The 26,333-nt window shown below is 34.7% G+C and overlaps 2 protein-coding genes across 4 annotated transcripts in view; one reads left to right on the top strand and one right to left on the bottom strand.

The window, feature by feature from the left end:
* Positions 1–1,766: 1,766 nt before the first annotated feature.
* Positions 1,767–18,779, bottom strand: LOC138335589 (uncharacterized). 3 transcript variants are annotated; one of them, XR_011210303.1, is made up of 5 exons: positions 18,695–18,779; positions 13,741–14,146; positions 3,317–3,398; positions 2,431–2,719; positions 1,767–2,294 (listed from the first exon to the last, which is right to left on the bottom strand). XR_011210303.1 is itself a non-coding variant. In XM_069284750.1 (5 exons), the coding sequence occupies exons 3-5, from the start codon at positions 14,113–14,115 to the stop codon at positions 2,682–2,684; spliced, it is 495 nt and encodes a 164-aa protein (XP_069140851.1). In that variant the 5' UTR covers positions 14,116–14,146; positions 16,214–16,257; positions 18,695–18,771; the 3' UTR covers positions 1,773–2,681. The 3 variants fall into 3 exon arrangements, 2 of the variants coding, with proteins under 2 accessions (XP_069140851.1, XP_069140849.1); XM_069284750.1 differs by adding an exon at positions 16,214–16,257 and having other exon boundaries at positions 1,773–2,719; positions 18,695–18,771; XM_069284748.1 differs by having other exon boundaries at positions 1,776–2,719.
* Positions 18,780–18,815: 36 nt separating this feature from the next.
* LOC138335588 (spermine oxidase-like) overlaps positions 18,816–26,333 on the top strand; it is a 32,773-nt gene continuing 25,255 nt past the window's right edge. The window contains exons 1-2 of the mRNA XM_069284747.1: positions 18,816–19,241; positions 24,883–25,791. Of these exons, the coding sequence (XP_069140848.1) occupies positions 19,049–19,241; positions 24,883–25,791 (1,102 nt within the window). The 5' untranslated portion in view covers positions 18,816–19,048. The remainder of the gene's footprint in view (positions 19,242–24,882; positions 25,792–26,333) is intronic.

Raw genomic sequence — 26,333 nt, 5'->3', positions numbered from 1 at the left:
TAAATCTTTAAATAAATTCTTCTCAAGAAACAAAAGGCCAAGGATACTCATATTGGGCCTGCAGCATGCTGGGATGAAGGACTACCAAGTTTGTTCAAATGAATGACCTTGACCTTCATTCAAGGTTACAGGGATCAAATAGGCTAAAATCATTAAACGACTTCTCGAGAATAAATAGGAGGCCTAGAGACCTGATATTGGGCCTGTGACATGCTGGGATGAAAGGCTACCAAGTTTGTTCAAATAAATGACCTTGATCTTTATTCAAGGTCACAGAGGTCAAATAGGCTAAAATCTTTAAACGACTTCTTCTCAAGAACCGAAATGCCCAGGATACTCATATTGGGCATGCAGCATGACGAGATGAAGGGCTACCAAGTTTGTTCAAATGAATGACCTTGACCTTCATTCAAGGTCACAGGGGTCGAATTGGCTAAAATATTTAAACAACTTCTTGAGAATAACTAAGAGGCCTAGAGACCTGATATTTGGCCTGTAGTATGCTGGGATGAAGGGCTACCAAGTTTGTTCAAATGAATGACCTTGATCTTCATTCAAGATCACAGGGGTCAAATATTCTAAAAATTTTAAACGACTACGCTGTATTGTGCTAATAGTCAGATGACCTTTAAGGCCCATGGGCCTCTTGTTTACAAAACAATTAAAACTTAAACGCCCAATAAACTAAGTTTTCTGTGTAGTTTTAGTCAAACTATCCTATAAAGTTGTTCAGATTAGTTATATTATAGTTAGGTCATAAACATTGAGAATTATATTTGATGCAATATAAAAATTTGTAAACGTAAGGTTACTATTTAAATATATGATAATGATTTATAATTTTGTATTGAAGTAAAAAAATTGTTGTACATTCATCAAAAACAGAAAAGCCAATCCTTAAAGTAAGATGTATTTATATTCTGTCCTTATTGTTGAACTCTGTGATATTGACATTGACAGAAAATTAAGCTCTGTGATATCGACAGTGACTGAAAATTAAGCTCCTGAATTGTTTCTATGCTTGCCTTTTAGGACGTGTCACACGGTTGTGATTGTTAAATTTTTGTTTTGATGATTTACAGAGTAATTAAAGCTATTGACTATGTTTTATGTGTCGTTTTTGTGTCTTAGCCCATCACCATCATCTGTCTGTCCATCTGTACAAAATTCTTCTTATCCTTATTCCTCGGAAAGTACAGAAAGGATTTCTCTCAAATTTTATATGAACGTTCCCCTTTGGCCTTTTGTTTTGTATAAAGCGTATTGAGACGAATCCTTTAACAATAGGGCCGACAAGCGGCCATCTTTATTATAAGACTGTGATATCATTTTAACATCATACCCAAAAAAAACCTGAGTGGAATCAAATACTCTTCATATATTAAAAGGTCTTAACGCTCTCTACAAAAATTGTGAATTTCGCGGCCCTGAGTTCTTAGATTTTCCCCTAGAGAGGGCTCAAAATTTCTATAATTATAGGGAAAACATGTTTGAGCATTCATTGTTCGCTTGAATGGCAGTCAAGGTCATTTATTTGAACAAACTTCATTTAAGCATGCTGCAGGCCTAATATCACGTCTCCAGATGTATAGGCCTCTGAGTTATTTACAAGAAGTTTTAGCCTATTTGGCCCCTGTGACATTTTAATGGTGGTCAAGGTCATTCATTTGAAAAAACTTGGTAGCCCTTTATCACAGCATGCTACATGCCAAATATCAGTACCCTGGACCTTTCGTTTATTGAGATGAAATCGTTTGAATGAGAAGTTTACGCATGGCTGACGACGACGGACGGATATGGTGACAATATATAGGTCAGTCTGACCCTTCGGATCAGATGACCTAAAACACTAGAATAATGACACCTTTGATATTAAAAGACAAATTTTGTGAAGTTTTAATCAAAGTTTAATGATAAAACTATGACGAATAAAATTAATATGTAAATTGAGAGTTTCCACAGACATTGTTAAGAAACGTCAAATATGACATACTAATAACACGGTTATCAAAATATACTGTAAGAGCAAAATTGTGATAATATCCATCTAGGGTTATCAATGAGATGTCAGTGGACATTTCTTCAATCTTATAATTTATACATATCATATTTTTATATATAATTTTATACATATAAATGAAATCAATGCCGCACAGATATTACTATAAACAAACTATAAATTGTATCTTTCGCAGACATTTTGAATTCAAGAAAATGTATCACCTTTCATACAATTGCAAAATATATATCAATGCAAAATACAGTTCTGGTAGGTAGGAAGGTAGGTAGGTCATCTAGAACGAAAACGTAAAATTAGGGAGGGTTTCCAGTATAATAAATAGAAGATAATTAACTTAGAAATAAACTTTAAAAATATCATCGGATGATAAAGTAGAAATAAGGCGTTTTTTCCAGAATACCTGTGCTTACTTCACTAATGAAGATAAGAACAGGAGACAACCAAGAAATCGTCGGATTCTGTCGATCAGAAGGCTGTACCTCACCTGATGTGTTAGGATCCTTATGTAAAAACAGGCATCTCACAAACTCATTCTTTCTAAAGTATTGAGACAAAGGAGTATCACAAGTAATAAGATATAACACGATGATGATAGTCGATCTCCCGAGGCCTTGACAAAGTAAAATAAACCTAAGATGTTAGCCGATGGTTACCATTCTTCTTACTCTTCTTGAGGTGTAGGTCCATTGTGTAATTTCTCTGTTACGAAAAAACAATCACGTAAATCAACACTATAATAGATCATCTACATAATAAAAATCCCTTCTGGTGATAGTTTCATGCTTTATCATACACTATGTCAGTCAAATACATCTTATTAGTTTCATAATATGTACAATTCAAGATCAAGAATACCAGGTGTACTGTATATTTTATTGAAGCTTCCTGTTATGTTTGTTGATATTATCTGTATTTTCAATACATGTACATCCGACATATTTTTCCACCAAGAACATTTGGTTGAAATAATATTATACCAATTGCATCGTTAAAGACGCCACAGTATTCATGCGCGAGCTGCGTTAACCGGTTCTTGAATAACTATCATTTATATAGATATCTGTTACCGTGTTTGCTTATAAATCTATTGGCCTTGGCTTCAGGTACATTTGTATAAAATATCACTGGAATGAATTCAAGCTATAAAGACAAAGAACATGCTGTCTTACAACAAACAGGTGATTGGCGCTTGTTTACCGAACCGTGGATAATTTATGTAATAAATCCAGGCTAACATGCATCGCCATAACATAATCGACATACTGTGGATAAAGTTATAAGAGGAAAAACACTTACTTGCTAGTCTAAGTCTTCGCTTTCTTATTACGTCCAACTCTTGTTTCATCTTGAAAATAGTTCCAATGACTTTCAATCGCATCTAAATAAAACAAAAGTGTAAATACAGAGTGTATATGCTGAACTGTGAAACACATATTGATTACTAAAATCTCCATCACTTATATCACTGATACAGATCAAATTTATTTATGGTCAAATTGGCAATTAAATGGATTCTCATATCTTATTCATGAATCTCCTGTCATATTAGCGCTGGAGCCGGTTATATTTGGATAGGTTCTTAATATTTCATGAACAATTTATAGTTCACTTCGTTCATACACAGCAGACGCAACGATGTTCTATCTTGAGTATCAAACAACAGGCAAGATCTCAGTAGTGTAAATGAAATATCATCCAGATACAATCACTCAAAAAGAACACATTTACAATCACTCAGAAATAATCAAAATATTTTTGTTTATACATGTATACAAATTTTTGTTTTAATTTTCATTCCAAAATGATCCATACAAAAAAGTCAAAGGTGAAAAGATGAACACATACATATATATATACGTATATCGTAATGACTACTGAATTGATGGATACATACATTTAAATAACTATTGAATTGATGGACAAATATATTGAATTGATGGACAAATATATTGTAATGACCATTGAATCGATGGATAAACATATTGTAATAAATAACTATTGAATTAATGGACAAATATATTGTAATGACTATTGAACTGATGGACAAATATATTGTAATAAATAACTGTTGAATGGATAGACAACTTTGTCAACGGACTCTCTATATAAATGTAAATAAAGTATTTCCAACTGTTTTCACCAGAAATTGCTAGAAAATCATTACATATGTACAAATTCCTCAGAAACTATTGGTCGGTCAATAGTTTGCACGCGCGTAATATTGTTGACGTCATATTCTTTCGACGATCGTCATTTTCAACAGAAGCTGCGACAATTGAAAGATTGCCTTACACTTCTTTCATGAAATCTTGAGCCGAGGGCATTTTGGTTGTTACGGAAAGTAGAAGCGCTATAAATACGGAAAATTACATTCGAAAAGGTATACCAGCACTGATCTTTCTTACGATGCCAAATGTAATCTTTTCCCGCGATAGGTTAGTTCCTGTTCAGAGACGTTTTTGCTAAGACTTTTCCAGGATACGCAACTTGATCATATAACACTACAACCTGTGGTCCAATGTAAATTTTATCCAAATTAAATGTTATTTGGCTGTTGACTAGTGTCAGTACCACCTGTACCATCTGGTGTTTCTCATTGGTTTGCATATTCTGAGAGACTCATATTTCATACTTCCATATCGTTGGTGTCTTCCAAAAGACCTCCACCATCTGAGGTGTATGGTGGTTTATGAAGACTAAGCTCTTCTGTGCTCTCGGCATTCGGTAGATTTGACTTCAGCTTCAGCCTATGTGATTGGTGTATTGCTCATACTCTCATTACTTTTGTCAACAGGTCACGCGGGCTGACAATGACTAGGAACCCATTGTTTTGTAGTTATATCAGTATAATAGTGCACCACATAATAACATCTGTATCTGCAGAATCTTGTTCCCTGGTGAGTATCCTTCAGTGCAAGCCACCTTAAAAACACATTTTGAACTTCTTTTCAAGTTCTACTAGTGGGATTTGGCTGAAACTTAATTATTTTTGGGTGTTGTTCCCAAATCCAAGATGGCCACCATGACACCTTTTCTACTGAATTTCCTATACGACTGTTGCTAACGTTGTCCGATGACCAGTAAGGCCTTCGTGCCTCTTGTTTCAAGTATTCACTTCTTTATTTGAGAATCAGCATATCATCTTTTGGCGGTACCGTCTCTGCTTTTCAACGGCACTTAATGTCATATCGATTCTGAAATAGAAGAAAATTCCTCTATAAAATTTTTAATGTATGTTTAAAAAAACAAGAATGAGGAGGATAGAATTAATAAAGGAGAATGTTTAACCATAGACATGTTTTACTGAATGAGTTTCTGCGCTGTTACTTCTTACATAGTATAACATTACAATTCTCACTGAAGTTGGGCTTATTGAAACTACTTAAAAACCTGGTTCATTTGCTCATGAACTTGGGTATATTAACATCGGTCTTCGCGCAAGAAAATAGTTTATCTAGACCTACTTTTGCCCAAGAAGGAGTAGCTTCCTACTAGGCCTAGATGAGATCAGAATAAAGTTAGTTTAAAAAATACAAATATTACGGACAGATTTCTACAATTTTGAAAATATTTTCATAAACAATCAAATTGCAGTTTTATGATTAGTTATGCTAATGTCGTCAACAAAGGAGAAAGGCGTGAGACGTGTACTTTTTTGGGGGGGGGGTGTAGGCCAAAGTCATTAGGCCTGTTATACACATAACGTTCAATATATGCTTTGATTGGGTCTATCGGATCAACTTCTGTCCGTTTATCGTTCTATTAACTCTTGTTTATCGTTCGAGTCGAGCAGTATTGCCTATACCGAAGAAGAAAATGTGCCATGTCCCTGTGTGACGTAACAGTCGAAACTACGTTAGAACGTCTCCGTTACAAACACATTATGAAGCCTTGACGACGATAAGAAAAACTTTATAAAAGTCAATGAATATTGATTTACCTTTAATCATTTGTTCAACTTGAATCAAGGCTAAAGGCTGCATAAACCACAAGAACCTTTCCGTTACGGTGACTCTATTTTGAATCGAAGCGGGAGACAACCGTTTCATACAGTCTACACATTATCCTTCCGCAGCTTGACTAAAGATTTTTGAAATCATTTCTAAATATATTGTAAATGTTTTATGTTCCATCTGGATTACATTGATAATATAATTGTTTCGAAATAAATGTATGACAATTTGTTATATTTGCGATATTCATTTTAATAAATTGTATTCTAATGACGCACTATTTTCTAAGTCTCTCGTTATAGACTTGCACAAGCCCAGAGACTTGCAAAACTTTTTACTAAAAAATAACAATACGATTGAATTGAAATATAAGGATTGAATCTTGCTTTGACCTACTAAATCCTTAAGTATTTTCATGGTCTGTGCTCATTAAACCTACAAGCTATTATAATTAATATATTATGCCAATACACGTCATAAACTTGCATTTTTCGTGTTGTTTCTGCCAGGCTTGATGTATCCATACATGTATTGTTTATTATCCTCATGAAATAAAACATCAAATTAGAGCCATAAACAAACAAATATGGTTTTATGTAATTAACTGTTGTATAAATATATCAAAAAGAAAATACATTTTATACATAAAGAAAGCAAAACAAAACAATATATTCTGTGCTGTTACCAGATACATGTTTCAACATTCTATGCTGTTACGTTTTCGTTTTCCATCATCTTTTTATTTTAATTTCTGAATGAAAAAAAAAATCAACAGCGCAATGTTAAATATATTAAATGATTCCTGTTTTTGGTTATGGAAAGGTAAAAGGGTAATTTTAAACTTGTTTACATTTTAATATCACACATTTTTGTATCTTACTAACATAAAAAATTTCTGTACTGTCTGTGACATTTGGTTTTTGTGCTATTACAAAATGAGAAATGTACATGTATGTGTATGTCAAAAATGGATTTTTCTCTTCACTAATTGCTTACTTTTTTTTCGCTACTTGTAGAACTACATGTAGTTTATTTCATGAACAAATATTTTCATGCCATTGCACTATTTGTGAATACCGGTTTCATAAGAAAAAGAACCTAGAAAGATGAAAATAATCCTTCATGTTAACCGATATATGTCTGTCATGTTAATTGTTTTATTGTAACAGCACAAAAGGTAACAGAAAAGAAGATTTCTTACTTATCCAAGATTATTTCTTTAATCTCTGCGTGTGATGGAAATTTCATTTGATATCTCAAAACATTTTAATAAGAACCTTAAAATCAATACTTAACATGTAAAAAAAGAATTTAATGAATATTGTAAAAAGTAGACAACAGCACAGACCTGAAAATTGTACTAAAGGGGTTTCCTTACCTTTGATGTCTTCAGATTTAATTTTCAGACTGACTCAACTTTTCCACGAGGATAACAGGAAATGATGCTTAATCAAAGGATTATGGGTATCATTACTCAGCTTGTATGTCCTCAAATAAACCACCAAGTTATCACGGTAACAACACAGAATCGAAAACTTGGGACAAACAAATACATATCACAAAATGATACAAAATGATACAAAGGATAAAAACAACAAAAGTTTGGGTCAAAAACCTTTTATTGAGATTGCAATATCAGCATATGTTTCATATTAAATAGCATTAAAGATGTTCCACCGCCGACAGAGTATTAACGATACCCATCATTTGAACAATAATTGATGTCTAATCGTGTCTAATCGTAGTAGGAAAGGGTTTACATAGGCCTAGTCTGATGCCCAATCTTTTTAATTTATTCAATAAAATTGGTTGAAATAAAAAAAATGTCTAATCGTGTATATATGTGTCTTATTAACACAAAAATACATATCAAATAATTTATTTTGCTTTTGGTACATGAGCGACCAGTACTTCATTCCATATAAGATATAATGTCATGGATATTTTAGGGACGCAATTAGTTATTTTTTATATTTTTATCTTGAAGTAAAATTAGAACCTCAAACTGTTCAATAGTGATTATGGTGTAAAGTAAGTGAAGAAAAATACTAATTAGTCTTTTTTCTGTTTTTGAAAGAGAAAAAATATCATTCGTCGACGGTGTTTAAGTACATGTATATGCAATGTTGTTGTTTTTATTGAGGTAAATTTGGTAACCATGCTATCAGACAATATAATTTTCTCAAAAGTCCAATATTTGAAATTGTCCAATTTTAATAAATGTTATTTTTTTCTAGTAAAAAACATGTTCGATTAAAGTATTACATGTAATTTATCATTTTAACATATTTTTGGTTATATCTTTTTATTAGAAAGAAATGTGTAAATCGTTAAGTGCTCGGACAGGAAAATGGGCAATTTCTGATATTGACTCATAACTGAAACAATCTTATCTTGTTGTCTGTTAATAAACATGAAGTGAACATTCCCGTTGAATCTCGTTCCACCAAAAATCATTTATATGTACATATATTTACACTTGCTAGGCTTGATCACTATACGTAAGTACTAGCCTATTTTGTTTACCATAACTGCATGGTAACATTGAACTTTGAACTTGCGTATGAAAATATTCTATGCAACGTAAAGGGGCTACTTTTAAAAAAAAAAGAAACACGTGGCTTTCTACTTCTACTTCTAATTGGTAATGGCCAACTTCAACAAATTGAAGATAATGTCATGAGAGAGATTGAGTCGATTCCGGTAAAGTCGGTAGATAATGACATATTTATTTTAATATTGGGTATATACTGACAGGAGACAGCAAGAGGGCGCCATTTAAGATCTTTCAGCATATCAGTTACACTAGATGTTCTATGTGTGTAGAAGTTCTTGTTTAATACATAACGTGCAGCCCTACATTGTACTATTTCAATTTTTTCTGTGTTTTCCTGGGTGTAAGGGTCCCATACTGTACAGGCATATTCTAGGGATGGACGGACTAGTGATTTGTATGCCTGGGACTTAACTGATGCTGAACCTATTTTGATGTTGTAGTGATGTTTTTTATGTGTGAGTCCCATTTAAGGTTTGATTGTAATGTTATGCCCAGGTACTTGGCTTGATCTACGTGTTCTAATGTGTGTCCATGGAGAATGTAATTATGTTTGATTGGAGTTTTCCCTCTGTGTACAGACAAAACGTTGCACTTGCTTGGGTGGAAGGACATCTTCCATGTTTTTTCCCAAAGCGAGAGTTTGTCCAAGTCTTGCTGTAAAGTTTCAGCATCACTGTCAGACTTGACAACTAAGTAGGCAATAGTATCGTCTGCAAACAGACGGATGGTGGAGTTTAGGCCGACAGGGATGTCGTTTATGTAGTAAAGAAATAAACTAGGTCCGAGGACCGATCCCTGTGGCACACCGGAGTGGACTTTGACATAATCAGACACCTCCCCCTCAACCATAACCAGCTGCTTTCTACCAAGAAGGAAATTCTCAATCAGGTGACAACGTTTCCTCTTATCCCATAGTGCTTTAATTTATGGATGAGGAGGGAGTGACTGACCTTGTCAAAAGCCTTGGCGAAGTCCATAATGAGGATATCAGTCTGATTTCCCTCATCAAGGTTTCTTGATACATCATCGATAAAGTCTATCAACTGACTTTCGCATGAACGAGATTTGCGAAAGCCATGTTGAAGCGGGTAAAGGATATCATTTGTGTCAGCATGTGTCATGATGTTAGAGACTACAATGTGTTCCATTATTTTACTACAGATGCAGGTGAGTGATATGGGCCGATAATTTTCAGGGTTGGATTTCTGTCCTTTTTTGAAGATTGGTGATATGTTAGCCATGTTTGTTTGTTTACATTTTGACGTAACATTACGTGTATATTGCTGTTTTTCATAGACTTTTGGGGAAATGTAAACAATACATATATGTTTTATATTTATATACGATACAAACATTTTTAAAATTAACAATTGTATAAAGAAACGGGAAAAATATCCCGACCGTGGCGATGTGCAGCGCTTTCATTTTTTTTAAAAAATGATGGATGTCAAATGTAAACATTACCTCTGTGTCTGTGTCCTACGATCGAGTCTTTGGGATTGACGGGCGTAAGACCCACTGACAGAGCTAGGTCAGTTATAGACATATTCTCTTGTCTTTGTTCTTTGAGAATTTAATCATGTGTATTATAAAACATGCACCGCTAGTAATCCACGTGTTGACAGTCACACGTCACCACAAATACATTGTATCCATCGAACACAAGTGAATTTGTCCCATCTATAGATGGCGATGGATCTAAGCGTAGATTATATAATCACATGGCTCCGAAGGATGTAATATCGTCAAGTCAGACGACAATCTCAAACAAATTTAGCTACTTGAACATCGGTGTTTTGACAACTTCGGAAAACTCCAGTGTGTAAGCGTGCGTCAGCCTCGCCTCGCTTCACAATAACGGTCACCGAGTTCACACATGTGGCCGAGTACAAATACTTTATGTTATTACGCTATATATTAACTTTTAGCAAAATTGAATACCTATCTAAGTTCTGATAAAATTAAATAAAATTATCACTGAAATTTACTCTGTTTGTCATGTTTATTTTACATTAAAATATTAAACTTTTTTTCGTCGCGGATGAATAATTCTATCTTACGTGAAGAGTCATCATTCGCTGTTCAATTGAGTAAGCTCCTCCCACTTTTGACCGACTTTTAATGAATAATTACGTCACTTTCAAATGACGTGGTTAACATAAAAACGAAATCTAATCCTTATATGAAGATCAAACAGACACTTGTTCTTGAATTTTGTATTGTATGTTATAGCACTCCTCTTTGCTTATTTGTTCTAATTTCAAGGTATGACTCAATGGGGAATGGTTAGATGAGAACTTTGAGTTCTTACAAAAAGCCTTGATTGTACTGTGGCATTTCTTGCCCCATGGGATTGTAACTGAAGGCGTGAATGAGAATTTTTTACAAAATGCTCTGTAGTTTTCAATTATTTTCTCATGTTCATACCACAAGTATTAAATCTAAAAGTCATATCGTTTTTGGACCATTGATTACTAGTATAGTAGACAAATTCTTGATAAACTTTAAATTTGCTGTTGAACCATAATGGCTCGTAAAACATATTCCTCTTTTGAGGGAAGTGCTGTAAATGAAGGAATATTCTCTCCAAATCAGTTCTTCGGTGTTCCAGTGTAAAAACATGGACCAATATCTTGCTTCAAAAGTTTTTGCAACCAAGAGATTCCCACTTTCTAAGCAAAACTAAACAGGGTTGGAATGTTAATAAACAGATATGTAAGTTTAGTTAATAGAAACGTTTTTATCTGTGGGAGTGAGAATTCTTTTTGGCCATGATTGTGATTAAAGTTTAGTTTAGGCACATCACATAAATTAAAGGCCCACTACCTTTCCGAAATGGCTTTTAATTTTTAAAATGCGAATGTAAAACGAGATCGACAATTTTGTAGAGTTGCAAAAGTTATTAACTTACTGTTAAAACTACACTTATCGTCACCTTCTGAGCAATTTAATTGAAATAAATTAAATGTTTATTTTCATAAAGCAGGTCGTCTTATGTTTCACACCGCCGTCCTAAATACCGCTGGGTAGTTGGCTATCACTGCTCCAGACGACAAAACAGCGAAATGACTCGCCACTGTTATCATATATTACAGAAGGGTTGAAAACTCCCAGATACAAAAAATATACCCCACCTCGATTTAGCTTTAAATACACAAGTATACAAAGTGCAATCAATAAGAAGATAACAGTCCCGTTTCAACAAAGATGGCACAGAAATGTGCTCAATCGGGGTGTGGAAATCCATTGTGCCACTTTTTCATGCATTATGCATGCATTTTTACCGTGTGTCTCTGGTGTGTGGATTACGCCAAATGTAAATTACGAGGTGTCCAGAAAGGAGCATATCAACTTCCATTTGCAGTCAGTCAAGGAGATTGCAGCGGAGGGCTTATTTATCTGTGTTAGGGACAAGTCTCATTATAATATTTAGAAGATCGGTTATACATATATGTAATGGTATAATGATATCCAATGCTTCCATCAAGTGCCCATCCGTTCCTCTATTAAGTCAGTCAGTCATTTTAATCACTCAGTTATGAACCAGAGAAATTCCACCCCATTTTTTTTTCATTATTTCATTCTTTTTGATAGCAAATTTCTTGGCCTTTACTTTTCGGTCAAGACTAAGTGGTCTAAATACGCTGCAAGTCATCTACAAGACAGTCAAACAATGCAACGTCCATCTAATTAATGATATACAGCTATTAACCGGATTGGAATATGATAAATATGGAGCGTTAATATATTGATGTCAAGGGCACGTTGTTCTTACGACAATGCAACACACACTACCTTGATGCATATATATTCTAGGTTTTCTTAAGTATATTTTCACCGATTTTAGAGTCTAAGCTATTACATTTTAAGTAGACCAGGGAACTTAATCAAAAGGCGAAAGAAAAGTGGCATCAACAATCGCAAGAGGCGTCAACTCAAAAGGCGAAAGAGAAAAAAAAAATACCAACAATCGCAAGAAACTTTAGATCAAACAGCGTGAAAAAAATACATCTACTATCTCAAAGGTGTCAAAACAAAAGACGAGAGAGAGGGGGATGCAGAGTCAAAAATGTTCACAAACTCTATTTCCCTTTCATTTCTTTTTCTGACCCAAACTGAAATCCATTCACTGTTATAGTGCCTATTTAGATTTAACATAACAGCAAGCTTACCATTATAGTGCCTATTTAGATTTAACATAACAGCAAGCTTACCATTATAGTGCCTATTTAGATTTAACATAACGGCAAGCTTACCATTATATTGCCTATTTAGATTTAACATAACGGCAAGCTTACCATTATAGTGCCTATTTAGATTTAACATAACGGCAAGCTTACCATTATAGTGCCTATTTAGATTTAACATAACAGCAAGCTTACCATTATAGTGCCTATTTAGATTTAACATAACGGCAAGCTTACCATTATAGTGCCTATTTAGATTTAACATAACGGCAAGCTTACCATTATAGTGCCTATTTAGATTTAACATAACGGCAAGCTTACCATTATAGTGCCTATTTAGATTTAACATAACGGCAAGCTTACCATTATAGTGCCTATTTAGATTTAACATAACGGCAAGCTTACCATTATAGTGCCTATTTAGATTTAACATAACGCAAGCTATTATAGATTTGATTAACATAACAGCAAGCTTACCATTATAGTGCCTATTTAGATTTAACATAACAGCAAGCTTACCATTATAGTGCCTATTTAGATTTAACATAACAGCAAGCTTACCATTATAGTGCCTATTTAGATTTAACATAACAGCAAGCTTACCATTATAGTGCCTATTTAGATTTAACATAACAGCAAGCTTACCATTATAGTGCCTATTTAGATTTAACATAACGGCAAGCTTACCATTATAGTGCCTATTTAGATTTAACATAACGGCAAGCTTACCATTATAGTGCCTATTTAGATTTAACATAACGGCAAGCTTACCATTATAGTGCCTATTTAGATTTAACATAACGGCAAGCTTACCATTATAGTGCCTATTTAGATTTAACATAACGGCAAGCTTACCATTATAGTGCCTATTTAGATTTAACATAACAGCAAGCTTACCATTATAGTGCCTATTTAGATTTAACATAACAGCAAGCTTACCATTATAGTGCCTATTTAGATTTAACATAACAGCAAGCTTACCATTATAGTGCCTATTTAGATTTAACATAACGGCAAGCTTACCATTTTCTTTTCAGCAACCCTCGTTGTTCTGTGTGGTGATTTTATCACGGCCTTCGAGACAATCTTCTCCCGTACAGTTATTCCTTGCCCGTCTACCACAATGGCGGATGCTGTTACTTTATGTTTCTCTTTCTGTTTTCTCTGACCTTCATTGCTGTTTCTCTTCTGTACTTCATTCTGTTTATCATTAGATCCTGGCGTATGTTTTTGTTTGGTTGAAGCCGCAACTCCGTCTAATATATCACAAAAGTCAAAGATAAGTACTTGGGTGTTTCCTTGGGGTGATTTTGTTGCGGATTCTTGGTTAATAGCACTCTGGCTGTATGGTGTAGAAAATGTATATAGCTTTCTTACTTTACTTTTAACTTTGGCCATCTTTCTTGTTCGGTTGTTGTCCTGTGCTATGCTGAAGAAAAAAAAAAGAAAAAAGAAAAAGAGATGATATTGTGTCATTGGCTACGCTCAGGTTTCATTCATTAGTTGCTTTGGTTTTGCCTAAATGAAGTTTATATAAATATTCAAGGTGAACTTGAATATATTTTTTTTTCTAATGGAGATATAACACAAATAATATATTCAAATTAATCATTATAATTCAATTTACAAAAGATAATCTCTTCAATATTCAAAATTCATTTTGGGACTCTTTTGTTTATGAAATCATTACATCGTTATCTCATCCAATCAGAAGCGACATTACAAACGGCGACACCCTTTTTTCCTTTATGGGCTGTTATAGCACAATTTTAAGCCAATGAAAATGCTCTTTACAGGCAAAATTGAATTATATCAAAATAAGCTAAATGTATTTAACTACCAAAGACCGATTTGGGCAGATCACACACGTACCCTGACTACCAAAAGCCGATTCGGATGCAAAAGTTGTGAAGATTCCGAGGAATGTTAAGCCAAGTTTGGGAAAACTTTGGAAAACGATATCGATACAACAGTGAAGTGTTATTATAAATGGACTTCAGTGCTGGTGATAAATGATATATCGTGTATATAATGTATATTTACCAGCACATAAGCTATTATATGATCAGAGAAATCCAACGAAACAAAGCCTCATATTCTGAATATAAATATTTCAAAAAACAAATTTGACGAAATATTTCAAAGGTGCCACCTTGACTATACTGTATTGTTTACAAGGTCAGTATGTTTCAATTATTAATTATACAACAGGAGACGAAAGTAATTTCTCTTTTACATGTACAATACATTTCTCGAAAGCATAGAATCAAAATGATTTGTGCTATACCTTTCAAAATCTATGTTAGGTCAGCATTTTTTTTATTTTACTTTTTCACTAAGTGTGATAAAATAGACGTTTTGTTCTGAGAATTTCCAATCGCCCTATATCTAGAAATCCTGTGTACGTGAGAGTCACGTGTATCGGATCACACCAATGGGAATGCTTGAAAATTTTAACCATATAAAATAATTCATTGGTTTAAAAATTTACTTATCAGTCCATATGGGGAAAAATGGCGTTTGTAACGTCGCTTCTGATAAGCTGGCGTACACAATAAAATGTACGTAATTATTTCACAGAAACAAAACGAGTTTTGAATTTTTGAAGAGATTATCTCTAGTAAATTGAAATTAAAATTCAATCTGAATATGTTTTATGTTATGAAGGTACAACACACAAAAATAATAACATGCATATTCGTCGGTATGACGTCATAAATATACTGCGTCAATATTCATCATAAATCCAGAAGACGTGCTGGTTTGTTTTCGGAATCGTTTACTTACATATAACCCAAGTAAGGTATTTCCTCGTCAAAATAAATACATGTAGAGTATGTCCATTCGTTATTTTATTTACTAAATAATTAATCATCAAATATATTGGTAAATGGTGTTTGGTAGTCTATTTTTTTCTCCGTATCCATCTAACGATATGACTGGTCATAAACAAAACACGTTTTCTCCATTGCACTGACAAATCTGCATCTGGTTTTTAGTGATTCAAATATAGATATCTTTATATTGATACCAAATTTACATCACACATAACTATCTTTAATATTTTTTGGAAAAAAACTCGATAATGTACTGTACCATGGACGTAGATCACTTAACAATCCTTGACTGAACATGTGTAAATATCAGATACCTAACATGACGAGAGAACCTTACAGTTTTCAAACAGCTGATTTTATTTAACCCTTAGAGTGCCACAGGGCCTCAATTGAGGCTCTTGGCGTATTCCCTTGAGTGCCAAAGAGCCTCACCCAGATTTAAACGGTTCAACAATACCAATGACGTCACAGATAACATGACGTCATGAATATCACGATCGTCTGAATGCTACTCCATGCATGTTTTCTCTATAAAATGTATGCACTCTTACTTTTTTCTTTGGGTTTTCCCGATCTCATTTATGAACGGATTTCAACCAAATTTTACACGAAGATACATATAATATACTAGAATGAATATATATGGGAAACATACATACCAGTATTTGACTCACATTTGGCATGCGATTGTAGCTACTGCTTCCTGATATAATGGATTCGTGCGACTTTTTGTGCCATAGATACAGATATTTTAATGGGTTTTTTAAGTTCAGGTTAGTTTATTGAATTTTTCTGACTTATCAGTTGGACATATATATACATTATTATATAATATTCAAATGGTATACCAGATAATACAAATATATACGTGTAGATGTCAGAGTAGAGGGTCGCGTGACTCAAAATTTCATGGAGAAATGGCGACAAATCGTGCCATTTCAGGCATATGTTTCAAGCAGGACAACTTTTTATAAATATTACCACTCATTCTTGGTACATAGATGATGCATAAATGGGATTCTGAATTAGGACCAAACATTTTGGATGAAATTCGCTGTTAAAGTTATATGTGCCGTAACTGAACGAAAATTTTATTTTTTCTTCATTAATCTATTGAAAACCGTAAGGTTTGATGAATTAAGCCGTGAAAATCATTCAAAAATAATAACATGCATATTCGTCGGTATGAGTGCCACAAGCTTTTCTTTAGAGAGTGCCAAGTCCGAATAGACATCTTTGAAATTTGAACATATATGACGTCACAGTAACACAATCGACTATTGTATGACGTCACGTCATCGGACCGGGAATGTAGCAGTTTTCGTAGTTGTTTTTTGTTTTTTATTGACTTTAAATCAGTAACATTTCACGCCGAAGCTTAGAGGGATGCCTGATAATATCATAGTCGTAGAATATAGATAATTCCGTAATTCAAAGATGATAAAAAAAATTGATTGCCGATATGTATTTATATGTACTTGGGTTGTAAAGTTGTGAGGAAAGACGATCATATACATAACGTAGAATGCATATTTGTCAACTTAACTCTGGTGCTGATTTGTTTCTATTTTCATTGTAATATTGAATATAAAAGAAGTAAATGTTAGAAGATGAACAAAATATTTTATAAGTTCGACGGAAATGAAACACTACGGCACCAAATCCAAATGCATATAACAAAATGTGTAGAAAAAAAGTTCATTGTTTTTTCTGTTTTTGAAAAACAAGCACCCACCGCCGATTACACTGTATTTGGCTATCTATATATAGGGTTATTAAATGCAATTCGTATAATTGTTAATAATTATTTGTTTAAAAGCACTCAAAAAGCGGATTCTCACAAAAGTTTGCAAACATTTTTTTTCATAACCCGATAAAATCAAACAATAGTGACATCAATACTTATAATTAATTTTATACTCCATTTGATGAAATGAAGTAAGTGTAAATGTAACATTATAGTGGTTTTTCAAGGGATTCTTTTTTTCCGAATCGATACTCAACGTCAATGTCTCTATAGTGACGTCACGATAACGTCGGTGTTTCGCGCCATTCTCGGATTTTATTTTTTTCATACTGGTATGCAAAAAAATATTGATGGCCAATCAGAAAGCCAGATTTGGTATGAAAAAAAAGAAAAATTAATTATTGTAAAATATATTAATACTGACTGAAAGATTATTGAACTATAAAGTGCTGTGCAGTCTAGTTATTTACAGCCCTTCAAATCCATGTTTGAATGTATGTACCTCTACTGTCAGGTTTAGGAAAAGAAAAGCTAAAAACAAGAGAGTGAGAGAGAAGAAAAACCCCAGTTTTATCGCGATAATATGAATTATTATATATTATTTTTATATCATTATTTTATATTTATATTATTGGTTTTTTAGGTGTCGCAGGTCGGTTACATTGTACCAAGGGCCTACCTTATAATTTTAATCCCGTGATTGTCCATTGAATCAAGGACGTATATGAGTCTCACTTATAAATCCTTGATTGAATGTCAAATGTAATTCCGGGCAGATCTATATTGCGTTCCATTTGGGCAGCAACAACAAAATTATTCCTACCCTCACCTTATATGAAATAATTTACTTTTCTTTTGGTGCATGAGCAATCAATACTTCATTATAACGTTAGAAAATAGGCCTAGTGCCGCGGAACATTTTTTTGTGGTCACGCATTTAATTATTTTAAATGTTTTTATCTTGAAGTAAAATTAGAAGCTCAAACTTTCCCATGGTGGTAATATATGGTGTAAACTATTAGTATACTAATTCTTCTGTCTCTTTTGGTAGATAAAAAAATTTCAGTGGTGGAGCATCTTTAAGCCTCTTTATAAATTAAAAATATTTATTTCAGGCAGAAGTTATGATAGGCTAATGTTGATATTTATGTGTAAGCTTACGTATAATAGAATAAATATTTTTTCCTAACTTAATTTAGTCTTTATGACATGGGCTAAGCACTTACTAGCCTAATGTGTTACGCTTAGATCTACATTGTATTTAGCAGACGACATATCGAAATAGAAATCTTTAGTTTTGAGTTTATCGTTTTCCCTACTGTATAGTTTCGCTCATAATTTTTAACTTAACATGGTTATGTGTGTATTATATAAATATAGTCCTACCACAAACCTTAAAATCTTCCTTTTCATAAAAATACTTATCCTTTTCTGGATGTCGTGTTTGTGAAATTTCTAATGAACTTTGACCTCTGACCCCATGCGGAGGCCACACCTTTTGACGTCATCAAAATATGTGCTGTAAAGCGCTCTAGTTGTGAAACAAATCTTGTCGCAGTCGATCTGGGAAGATGTTCATGAACCAGTGGAGTTACATCTCTAAACACTGTGGACTTGTATGTGAGGAGAGTAGGACTGTCTTCGACTGGTTTTTATAACACTTAGTAATATTATAAATATAATTTCTATAGATATATTCCCATTCAACAACTGCTGACTTCTCAGTCAGCTGGCCTGAAACTGTTGCATGAATATGGATGCGACTGTGCAGGAAAAAGAAACTACAAATGAGAAACGAAATTGTTGTAAAGTATTAATTATCGGTGCTGGTATTGCGGGAATAGCTGCCGGTAATCACCTTACAGAAGCCGGGTTCAAAGACTTCAAAATAATTGAAGCCTCTGATCGAACGGGAGGGCGAATTTGGACCATAAACATCGGTAAGTTTTCGTGACCTACTGAGCTTTCTATCAGCTGTCATGTTATCTCTGCGTGATTGGGCGCTTCAAATATGTTTCTTCTGTCTGTTTGGTAATAACAATGTTTACAATGTTCATTTACACGTATATTCTATATATTGTATTCGAATGTCCAACGTGTAATGTATTTGCTTTGTGTGTGTTGTTCTTTGTCAGCGACTATGACGTTTAAATTTTGTGAATGACTGCCCCCGGTGTGAAGGTCACGCAAGGACGCAGACGTGTACGTAGTACACTTACGTGACGAATAAGGGCCGACCAATGGCGGGTCATATATGTGCCAATACATCGTTTACTTCCCGATGGCAATATGAATCTAAATATGTCACTATTGTCTTGGAAACCAAATTCACGAAACATTGTATCCTAAAATAGTTCAATGACGTCATTCATATAATAGATAATAGTATAGCGTTTGTTCACAAGTCGTGTGGTGTGTTTTGAAAATGAAAGTACACACAGACAAAAAGATGTAAACCTTAAAGATTGAATACAGTAACTAGGTCTACACATAAATGTTTACTTTTCTCAGGTTATCAGAGGCAGTCTGCATAAGAATGTGTATATATCTTGAAGAATCTTCGACCCTGGCCATGGGTCTATAGAAAATTCAGATTGCATATATATAGGCTAGTTGTAAAGACCAAATTTTTTCGAAGGCATTAAACAAAATGAAGTTAAATATCAATAGCTAATTATGAAAGAGAGAAATAAATCCACTACAGATACCCGAATGTTAGACAAAGAGTACACTGCCAATCCTCTAATAAGCTAGTACTTTTTATAATCAGTAAATCATAAATCAATTTACTATAGGAAATCATTAAGTTACAAAATAAGAAATAAAATACACATGAATTAGAGATCCAGGGGCTAGTTTAACAACCATTCCATAAATTTAAGGAATTTCCTAAACTTAAAATCCCCCAAAGAATTTTTGTAGGAGTTGGTCCCGTTAAAGATAAATAAAAAAAATATTGCAGTGTATGATTATTTTCCATGCCTAATTTTGGTTAATAATTTTGCATAAACTTTTCGTTTATGGCACTGTAGAGTCTTAATATTAGATGCGTGGTATTCAGTCTTTACACATTACAGACTTCCCTTGTTGCAGGTTATGATGCTATTTTGTGAGCAAAATTCATGTTCTTTTCTCTGAAAAGTATGATGTTATACTCACAAACATATGATATCAGAATTAATACCTTACCACAAGGTAACTCTGTACTATGTAAATTCAGAATAAGCTGAACTACAAATACCAAGATATTAATTAACACTAATGTTCAACATAGGTACACATGACCCGTTCTTGTCGCATATCACATATAGTGTTTTTCAGCAATGGTTCAATGAAAAAGTGTGATTATTGCTATGTTCAATTTATTTGAATTTTTATCAAAGTTTCTGAATTGTTACAACTAGGGTTGTCAAACCTGTCCGATTTCACAAACTGTATGGGACAGATATGTATGTAGTAATAGGTTGACTCTAAATAGAAGTGTGATACCTTATATGTTGTATTAGATCATAGAGTTATGTCCCCTATCCCTGCTCTCTTGTAACTTGAACTCCGGAATAAACATGGACGTCCTAGCTATAGTTTGTTAGACAAACGTGTTTACGTTGTATTTTATACCTAACTTGCCTAACAACGTTGATGTGCTGTCTTTTGATACATTACACATGGTGTCAGAAGACTACGAACCATGCATGGCTCTTTCTGGAATAAACCTTCTTTGGCGTCAATGGACTTTATAGCTAGTACCCAAGTGGCAACCAATTTGCAATGGAAAAAATTTGAACAACATGGTTTTTTCTGGACCACACAGCGATAAGAACGAAGAATTTTATAGTTATTGCTTTGGTTTGGTCAAAAGGGTCCAGAACACTTGGATACTAACTCACTGGAGAAGAGAGAAAGAAGATAGACATTTATAATAAGAAATTTGCTGAATATTTGTGCAACCCTAGCTAATAAAACCCTATTTTCTCACAATAGACCATAACTCTGATTTGTTGTCATTTCCAGTTCAAAACCAAATTGTCACCGTTGTCAACTGAGTGTTCATTGACCGATCAGAGCATCTGCGATGAATTCATTCCTGAAAGAAACGTTTTTGGGGTAAATTTTTCAAAGGTGATAGAAGACTGATATATCTCATTAAGTTGGGCAACAAAATGACTTTGTCAAAAGCTAAAGTGTGACCTATTTAAGTGCACATGTCCGTCATGTAGATTGTTCTCACATCAAAAGACGGTCATGAGAAATATAATGTATTGAAAAGATAAGGTGTCATCCTTGGTGAGTGAAAACAAAAACAAATGAGTTGGATTTTGTAATACTTTTAATATAAGTTCTAGACTTGTTTATGTACATCCAGACGAATTGTCCTATTTTGACTAATTGTCCTATTTTGACGGGTACTCGGGTACACATTTTTTGACCCGGTTACATCCCCAACCCGACCTGTAACCGGGTACTCGGGTACTCGTAACAGCCCTAAGTGAAACAACACAAGCATCAATGTCCTTGTGAACAGGTAAAAGTGAAACAACACAAGCATCAACATCCTCGCATACAGGTAAACGTGAAACACTCAAGCATCAACGTCCTCGCATACATGTAAAAGTGAAACAACATGCATCAACGTCCTCGCATACAGGTAAAGGTGAAACAACACATGCATCATTGTCCTTGCATACAGGTGAACGTGAAACAACACGCGCATCATCGTCCTTGCATACAGGTAAACATGAAACAATTCAAGCATCAACGTCCTTGTGAACAGGTAAAAGTGAAACAACACAAGCATCAACGTCCTCGCATACAGGTAAACGTGAAACAACACAAGCATCAATGTCCTTATGAACAGGTAAAAGTGAAACAACACAAGCATCAACGTCCTCGCATACAGGTAAACGTGAAACAACACAAGCATCAATGTCCTTGTGAACAGGTAAAAGTGAAACAACACAAGCATCAACGTCCTCGCATACAGGTAAACTTGAAACAACACAAGCATCAATGTCCTTGTGAACAGGTAAAAGTGAAACAACACAAGCATCAACGTCCTTGCATACAGGTAAACGTGAAACAACACAAGCATCAATGTCCTCGTGTTCAGGTAAAAATGAAAGAACCCCAGCAGAAACGTCATCGCATACAGGAAAAAGTGGAACAACACAAACATCAACGTCATCACATACAGGTGAACGTAAAACAACATAAGCATCATCGTCCTCGTGTACAGCTAAACGTGAAACATCACAAGCATCATCATCTTCACATACAGGTAAACGTAAAATAACACTGGCATCGTCCTTGCACACAGGTAAACATGAAACAAAACAAGCATCATCTTCACATACAGTTGAACTTGAAACAACATTAATATACCTCTACTTTATTTACACTATATAAAAGATATTTTGTTAAATTTACTAGCCCCCTGCTTTTTCCAAAAACCTCTCTCCGCTGTGTGTTAGTCATCGAACTAGCACACTCCTGGAAGCTAACACACCCTTGCACTCGGGTATTTCCGTTTAACCAATCAGATTTGAGGTGGGCGGGACTTGTTTCCGATCACGCCATCAGTTGCTAGGTGACGTAACAATTGGACGGAGCTAGTTTCCGATCACGCCATCTCCGTTGACGTACTCAGACGACGTTAGTATCGATCGGAAACTGTTACCGAACACGTCATTATGTTTATCTTGTAAGTGAGAGGCTTGTGAAAAAATGTAATGGGGTCAGAGGACGATACCTTTTACATGTACGTACAGTTGTTATGTATATATTTAGGCTACCTGTAAGTGGTTAACGTCTCGGAATTTCAACAATATTTATATACAAATTTAGTATTATGCCTAGTGGTATAAATGTTGAAATATCGAGAAATCATAGCGGAATCAAATTTTAACCTGCGGTTTGAATAGAAGCAAAACAAAACGGACATAGAATCACAGTTATCATCTCAGAATAATTTGTATGTTTGAAGATAAGATTACGTAGATCGATTACAATGTAAAATTATCTCAATCTCCAATGGCCATTGCCGTACGCGACAGGAATAGAGAGAACGTTAGCGTATGACAGAAATATATTTTTAGTCTTATCATAGCTTTTGTATGTATCGGTATATTAAAACAGTTAAAGTATGGGATTGAGTGATATATCAAGTTTCCAGTTTCCTTCGAACTTGCCTATTTCCCTCGGCTCCGCCTCGGGAAATAGACAAGTCTCGGGAAACCAGAAACTTGCTATATCCCTCAACCCCATACTTTAACTGTATACTAGCATCGTCCTCGCGAACAGATAAACGTGAAACAACACCAGTATCAACTAATTAAAAAAAAAATATAACAGACCTAGAAGGGACCAGCATAAATTTAAACACAACAACAGAAAGAAGAAAATTAAAACATTGGGATAAACAGAAGTAAACAGCAATGCAAATGTAGAAACTGTGAGAGAGGACACACGCGTACAGAGACCTGCTAAAGGGAGACAATGCCTGAAATGTGAAAAATTCAATCACTTTGCTATCAAATGTAAGTCAGTGAATGAAATCAATGTAGCTAGTGATGAGTCTGCTGAATCTTCAGATTTCTATGTATTCTCTGTTACCTCTGATACTAAATCAGACCAAGCAGTTAAGGAAGGCCCCAACAAGTAAAGGTTAATTCGACACAAGGGTTCAGGTAAGTTGCCTAAGGGTGAGTGAGTCTGACAAAATTTCTCCTATACCCAACCTTCGCTAAACCTACAAAGTGTTTATCCATATATGGCGCTAGCCCATTACAGAGTTAAGAGCAATGTGAATCAAAATTACAAAGATCATTCAATCTTGTCTTGTTAAGTTGTTGATGTATATTCTAACCCAATACTTGGTTTTAGCACATGATTAGACCTTAAACTTATCAAGCTTGTGTATTTACTAGAAAGGTAAACATCCCACAAGAAGCTATTCCAACCAACCATAGGTCTCGAATACTCTCTGAATACAGTGACGTAATCAAAGGTATCAGTTGTTTACCAGGCGAACACAAAATTTGCATTGATCCAAAGGCACCGCCTGTGGAGCGCCCACCGCGTAAAGTTCCTATCGTTGCACAATAATGGAATCGTCTGAGTTTGTAGCCAAATTATAAAATTAACGAACCGACTCCATGGGTCAACTCAATTGTTGTTGTAGAAAATACCTCGGGCAAGCTGACTTGTAGTGTCATTTGTCTTGTATCTATGACTTGTAGTGTCATTTGTTTTATATCTTTGACTTGTAGTGTCATTGATCTTGTATCTATGACTTGTAGCATAGTGTCAATTGTCTTGTATCTATGACTTGTAATGTCATATTGGTCTTGTATCTATGACTTGTAGTGTCATTGGTCTTGTATCTATGACTTGTAATGTCATTTGTCTTGTATATATGACTTGTAGTGTCATTTATTTTGTATCTATGACTTGTAATGTCATTGGTCTTGTATCTATGACTTGTAATGTCATTGGTCTTGTATCTATGACTTGTAATGTCATCGGTCTTGTATCTATGACTTGTAATGTCATTGGTCTTGTATCTATGACTTATATGTGTTGTAGATGATGACAACAACAAAGTGGAGTTGGGTGCAAATTGGATCCACGGCATCGAAAGAAATCCCATTTTTAAGATTGCCTATGACAATAATCTGTTGGAACTGAGACATGGCGACAAAGGCCTGCGTCACAAGAACGCATTTCTCACAGAGGACGGCGAGGAGATCAACGAACGAACTGTAAACCAAATCAACCTCATGTATGGACAACTTATCATTCAGGCTGAGGATTATTACCAGAGCAACATTCCCACTCCGGAGGAAAATGACAGTGTGGGTGCATTCTTAGAACGCGAGTTTTCAGCAATGATCGAGAGGTATTCCAATGGAGACCGTCATGTACGTGAAATTTTATTTGACCAAAGGAAACTGCTGGAGTGCTGTATATCTGGCTGTGACACCTTACATGAAGTGTCACTCAGTGAGTTTGGGGGCTATCAGGAACTGCCTGGAGTTCATTACTCCATTCCTAATGGCTTCAAATCTGTGTTAAATATTCTTAAAAAAAATATCCCAACAGAGAACATCCTACTCAACACCCCAGTCAAATGTGTGCACTGGAATCGCAAGCATTCCGACGACAACCAGTACCCGGTCAAAGTGGAGTGCGAGAATGGCGAGGTGTTCTATGCAAATCATGTGTTAGTGACTGTTTCGCTCGGTGTTCTGAAAGCGGCCTGTGATCGCATGTTTGACCCACCGCTGCCACCGGATAAGCTGCAGTCAATTGATCGTGTGGGATTTGGTATTGTAGACAAGGTGATAGTTCAGTTTGATGAGCCGATCACACCTCCAGAATTGTTCCATGTTGAAATGCTTTGGGACAAGACCAAGGTTGAAATTCCTGATCTCCGTCACACTTGGTATCGCAAAATCTACTCTCTGGAGGTTACTGCAGGAAACGTTCTTGTGGGTAAGTAATGTTTTTCTTTAAATTTCCCTGGTCTCACATATTGATTAATACATCTTCACCAAATTTGGTATCCTTATAGAGAGTCTACACTCTCTGCACACAATATTTGAAAATTTCCCGATGTTTTATTTCTGTGGATTGAGATTTTATGATGTAAGACTATATAGGGAGAAAACATCTGTGACTAATACTTAAGTTATGTCCCATGACAGTATTTTTAAGACAAAAACCGTGTTCACCACTAAAGTTTAAAAAGTTATATGAGAAAATTGAATGATAAACTTTAATTTAAAGTTTCCAGAACATGTGTAACTTCATTTCCTACCATTTGTTTGTCTGCCAAAACAGTCATCATGACCACATGTGTACCCATTCAATGATGCAACACTTTCCAGAGATCTTTGAGGAAATGGATGATTACCAAATCTGTAAAATCTAAATAAGTAATAATAACATTTATATACCTTGGCCTACGTGCAGCCGCGCATCATGTCGAGTTCAGGATTTTTTTGCACATGCTGCTTTATCAGAACCCTTAATCA

The sequence above is a fragment of the Argopecten irradians genome, chromosome 11 (assembly GCF_041381155.1).
Source record: "Argopecten irradians isolate NY chromosome 11, Ai_NY, whole genome shotgun sequence".
Classification (NCBI taxonomy): Eukaryota; Metazoa; Mollusca; class Bivalvia; order Pectinida; family Pectinidae; genus Argopecten; species Argopecten irradians.
Note: the sequence above shows the minus strand (reverse complement) of the source record. Positions and strands in the feature narration are given on the sequence as shown.